Genomic DNA, 5,607 nt, shown 5'->3' with positions numbered 1-5,607 from the left:
TTATGGCTTTTAACAGGAGAAAAAGAGAAGAACTATAAGGAAATGGATAATAAAGATGGATATTACAATTTTTCATGGTAGCTACCACAAGGCTTCAGGATATGAAGACAAGTATAGCTGTAAAATTTATATGAAAAATAAAAATTCCCATTTTTTCTAATAATAACATTACTTTTAAAAGGAGACTTATGAAAATATTTCCTACCCTGCATTCCACCTGGCGGCCGTGTTAGGGTTTCAAAACTGAGTTAAAGATTACCTGGCTTCTGTATTTCCCTATTAACGGTTTCAAAACACATTTTGAGTCCCGGAACTTACAGTCCAGCTTAGTGGCTTCCATGTGAAAATCCGTCTTTCTGGAGTATGCTGCCCCGCATCTGCATGTCTCCCCACTTCTTGCTTCGAGTCCCTCACCCAGGTACAGACCAACTGATCAGGGAAGGGGCTGCTTAATCATGCTACGCATTACCTCCGCCACAGCTTCAGGGACACTCGGGAGCGGGCGAAAGGGTGACGAGACCTGCAGCTCTGCGCCTCCGTCAGTAAACAGTAACCTTGTTCACTGAACCGAGTGAAACCGGGCGCGGCAGCCGTTCAAAGGAGCCAGTGAAGCTTGCACGGCTGTGGGCTGGGCGCAGCACAGGCCTTCCTCGGGGAGAAATAGTGGCTAACTAGCTGCTTCGTTTCAGGAGTTCTTTCTGGACATGCGCGAAAGCCACATTCAAACTTTGACTGTTGAACCCAAATCATCTGGTTTGTTGTATTTTGCTTTGTACTGCCTTTCTAGACTCTTTGGCCTTTCGGTTTGTGAATGCATAAAAAATGGCACTTAAAATGATGGCTATAGCTGAGGTTATAGCCACATCAAAAACCAGGGCAAAGCAAACAGCTAAAACAGGTGCTCCTTTAGAGCCAGTCGGGCCGAGAGACGCTGCTCTTTTCCTCCCTCGTTGCTGAGGACAGCCATGGGGCCACTGAGAACCTGCATGACAGGAAGGACTGAGGGCCTGACTCCGTCTGGAAACTTCTAAAGACCTTCTTAGATGGGAAGAAGAATCAGTAAGTAAGTGCTGCTGTTTGCCTAGTTGATTCCAACTCACGGAGACCCTTCAGTAAAAAGGTCCTCAGAATTTATCTTGTTTCCTAAGTGACAAATTACTGTATACACTCGAGTATAAGCTGACCCGAATATCCGCCGAGGCACCTAACTGTACCACAAAACCTGCATAAAAATGTGCTGAAGGATGACTATTCAGGCTGGGTGTTCGGTCACATGTAGATTTTAATTTATAGTTGATTCTCCATGTCAATTGTCTAAAGTGATACATTTCTGTAGAATAAGTGCCTATAAAATTTAGATGCATCTTAGTCCTTAATAAATCAAACCAAAATTTAAATTAAAAAAAATAGTGCTGAAAAACTCGGCTTATACATGAGTATGTATGGCACATTGTGGACTGTAAACTCAACATTTCTACCACAGCCTTACGTTAGGCTTATCTTTCCAAGTCTTTGCTTGCTTGTTTGTTTAGGGGCATAAAGGAGAAACTGAGGACAAAGATGGTTTTGTTCTCCCCTCAGAGAGGATTCTGAAAGCATGAGAGAGGCGGGCCAAAGCGCTCAATGGCTTGTTCTACAAAAGGAAATCAGAGTTGTAGAAGAATATCAAATCTGTTAAGTCCTTCTGGTTAGTTGGACCTTCCTAGTAGATAGATTAGATGCACGTGGTTTCTAGCACACATTAGGGGCAAGTACTCACTGTACTGGCAGTAGAGCCCAGGAGGAGCCAGAGGAGGGTTAGCTACAGTCAGGCACCAGGCGTACCATTTGCCGGGCCCCAGCACCACAGATACCTCGTTATCAGTCCTCTAGCTCTGCCCACCCTGGGACAGTCGCTCCCGGGGTTGCCCTGTGCAGCCTGTGTGGAGACAGACAGCATCTTTAGAGAAGGGATTCTCAGCCTTTGACATTTTGGACCGGAGAGTTCTTTGCTGGGGGTGGGGTGGGGGGGACTGCAATGGTCACCGCAGTAAGTGATTCCAACCAAACCAACTCGCTGCCGATGAGTCCATTCTGACTCCGGGCAGAAGTCAGGACTGCAGTTCCTCACGGGAGTACATATTCTCATCTTTCTCCTGTGGACCAGCTGGTGGTTTCCAAGCGCCGGACTTGTAGTTCGCAGCACTATGTCTAAGTCGCACATACCACCAGAGCTCCTAGTGAATGAGACTGTTGTCAGATGTCACGGAGTTGGCTCCCACTCACAGTGACCTTATGTACAACAGAACCAAACGCTGTCCTAGAATACCACTGCTGCAGGCACTCTCAGCACATCCCTCAGTCAGCAAAATCATCCCGTTAAAAATCACAGCCTGGATGGCTTCAAAGCAATGGTGACTCTGTTCTCCATCCCCAAGCAAGGCTAATGCGGTAGGGGCGCTACCTGAAAGAGAGGGTCTTCTTGAAAAGAGAGACAAACACATGGCTTCCAAGTGGTTTTGACTGCTGTACTGAGAGTTTTGGTTTTTTCCCCAGGAGACCTTAGGGTTCCTAAACCAGTAGAGGTCTAACCCAACAGAAAAAGTAGGCCAATGTTGCAAAACTGAAAGCAGTGGTCATGAAGCACCATATACTCAGATTTGGTACAAAGGCTGGATGTAATTCTGAAACTCACTGCCACTGAGCCAATTCCGACTCACGGCGATCCTTCCTATAGGACAGAGTAGAACTGCTCCTGTGGGTGTCCGTGGCTGTGAATCTTTACTGGAGTGCAAACCCTCATCTCTCTCTTCTGGAGTGGCTGGTGGGGTCAAACTATTTACCTTGCAGTTAGCTGCTGCCTGCATGTTCAAAGAGATTTCTAATTCTCCCCAGTCATACGCTAGGATAGCATAATCACTGGCCAAATAAATAAGCTATTAATTTTTTAAACGTTGAGGCAAAAAATAGAAAGAACCAACATTTCTGTTAATGGAAGAATGCACAAACTAACTTTGGCACATACACACAATAGACTACTACACAAAGCTGAATGGTCGAGAGGGTTATTTTGGCCCTCATCTAGTTCACAATAGGAACCCTCATTGAATAGTGGTTACACTTCGGGCTGCTAAGGGCAAGGTCAGCAGTTTGACATCACCAGCGGCTCTGAGGGAGGAAGATGAGAATTTCTACTCCCGAACAGAGTTCTACCCTGTCTTATATGGTCACTGTGACTCGGAATTGACTCGATGGCAGTGAATATTTTTATTTTTTTAAAAACGCAATAAAAAATCATTTTATTTGGGGCTCATACAACTAATAAACATATTTTGAAAGAGTGCTAATTTAGGTTGAACGGGCAGCAACATGCAATAAGAGGTATGCTGGCAAAAAATGGAAGCAGGACAAAAATTGGGGATATTTTCAAGATTCAAAGGCAAATAGTGTTAAATGCACAATCCTGCAATAGCGGTTATATATGAGTAGATGCGTGTAGATGCAGGTGTGGGTGGGAGAGTGGGGGGATGCCCACAAGTACATAAAGACTTAACAGAAGATACTTGTATATAAGCATGTATGTGGTGGAATATACGGGGGGGCACAATTATGAAAACTCCTTAGACATAACCAAACACCCTGAAGGAATGATGAGGAGCATAATCTTGGGGGACATTTGTCGTAATAGCGCACAAAGACGTCTGCATAAGACTTTGGAGAGCAGGGACTGAGGCCTTGAAAGCGTCTAAGATGCAACTGTTGGTCCCCACCCCCACCCCCAAGAAAGAATAAAAACGGAAACAGCTACTCCAATGGACTGATGGGCCTGCGAACACCAGTTTGCACAACCCGCAGACCAGAAAAACTAGACGGAATGGCTAAGGCTGAGTTGACCAGAACCTGATCAAGTGAAAGTAGACTGATGCTGATCCTGTGAACTGGTGTACTCGGCTACAGTCTTAATGGATGGCTTGTTCTAGATGGGAATTGGCTTATTTTGCATTTGCTCCAAGTTCCAACTGGAATGAAGGTTCTTTACATCAGAGACCATGTCTCCTCAGAGTATTGGGTTAATGGAGATGAGCAATTTAGAAATTGGAAATCCAATACACGATAGATAAAGTGGCTGGCTTACACACCATCGTGGCTGTCTTTAGTCTCAAATAGGTGGAAAAAGAATCCCACTGAACTGTTTACTCTTTTCCTAATGGGTCTAGAAAGAGAAGCTGGGGAAGATATGGATTAGATTATATGTTTCAAATATAAGTGACTGCTAACAGGATTAATTGTGATTTTTAAAAATTGTAATTGCAGAACTTGTAACTACAAAGGAGGGGGAAGTTATTTTTTTATGTGTGTAAGAGACAGTGGCTAGAAGAACCTGAGGTGGTCTGTGGTGAAGAAAAATGTTTTAATATGGTTCTTTTGTCCATATCTCTGTCACCCCCACCAAACAACTAAGTGGAACTATGCATACAGGGTGTGTATAACATTAATATAAAGAATTAGTCACTTCTAGTTGCCATTCCCCTAACTATAAGGAGGAGCCATCTCAGAAGTAGGATTCAAGAGGAAATCTCTGGGCCATCAAAGAAGAAGAGATTTGTCTGAAGTAGTGGAGGCTGAGACCAGAGGGACCAGAGGTTGAGGCATGGAGACCATGGGAGAGAGCAAAGGAGCCAAATCAAGAGTAGGGAACCAAGAGCCAGGATGAAGGTGCAACACAAAGGCTATGAGAAGGTGAGGCAGAGCGGGGGGCTGGCTCTCTGGCCCATAGAGACAGAAGTCAAAGGTCTAAGTGGCTGAGAGGCTGAGGAGCAGAGACAGAGTTGCCTGTTGGCTGAGGAGAGGTGCTGCTGGGGATAGTGACCATAACCAGAATATTTTCTGATTCTGCCTTGTGGTCACCTGTTAAAAACTTGTGGGTCATGTCATTAAAAAATCTGCTTAGACAGCTAGCAAGCGGCAGACTGGATTCACTAATACGTGCCAGGGCAGTGATGCATTCAGCCAGTGTCACGGTGGACAGGAAACGACTGGTACCACAGAGAGAAGAAAGGCAGCGAAAGACAGGAGATGACATTGTGTGGAGACAGTGCGCCACTCTTCTCTGGGGAACAACAGGTCTGAGCTAAATGGTGATGCATTCATGCCGAAAACCAGCTGAATGCTGACAAGAGAGCAAAGAGAACGGGGCTTTATATATGACAAGTGGATCAAGGAGAGTTCTTTATCTGAGTGCACGAGCAGTGGGCACCACAAATTGCGCATTATCTTCAACTGTTCACTACACAGTAGTTGTCTTGCAATGAGGGATATTCTTTTTTTTTCTTCTTATAAATCATTTTATTGGGGGCTCTTACACCTCTTATAACAATCCATACATCAATTATGTCAAGCACATTTGTACATATGTTGCCATCATTGTTTTAAAAACATTTTCTTTCTACTTGATCTCTTGGTATCATCTCCTCTTTTTACTTCTTTTCCCCACACTCCCACTCTCATGACCCCTTGATAAATTATAAATTATTGCTATTTTCATATCTTATACCATCCACTGTTTTCCTTCACCCATGTTTCTTTTGTTTGTGCCCCTGGGTGGTGGTGGTGTGGTTGTTTTTTTTT

General features: G+C 44.4%; 1 protein-coding gene across 7 annotated transcripts in view; it reads right to left on the bottom strand.

Moving 5' to 3' along the window:
* Positions 1–5,607, bottom strand: part of MAP7 (microtubule associated protein 7) — a 139,773-nt gene that overhangs the window by 76,116 nt on the left and 58,050 nt on the right. Inside the window, exon 1 of one of the 7 annotated variants that reach the window (XM_045294727.1) lies at positions 319–463. The exons of the other annotated variants lie outside the window; for them this stretch is intronic. Within the exon in view, the coding sequence (XP_045150662.1) occupies positions 319–340 (22 nt within the window). The 5' untranslated portion in view covers positions 341–463. Of the gene's footprint in view, positions 1–318; positions 464–5,607 lie in introns of those variants that run through there. 7 annotated transcript variants of the gene reach the window in all.

Source organism: Echinops telfairi, unplaced genomic scaffold (genome assembly GCF_000313985.2).
Source record: "Echinops telfairi isolate 266 unplaced genomic scaffold, ASM31398v2 ScPeMD7_3533;HRSCAF=4204_0, whole genome shotgun sequence".
Taxonomy (NCBI): Eukaryota; Metazoa; Chordata; class Mammalia; order Afrosoricida; family Tenrecidae; genus Echinops; species Echinops telfairi.
The sequence above is the reverse complement of the archived record's forward strand: the minus strand, read 5'-3'. Positions and strand labels throughout refer to the sequence as shown.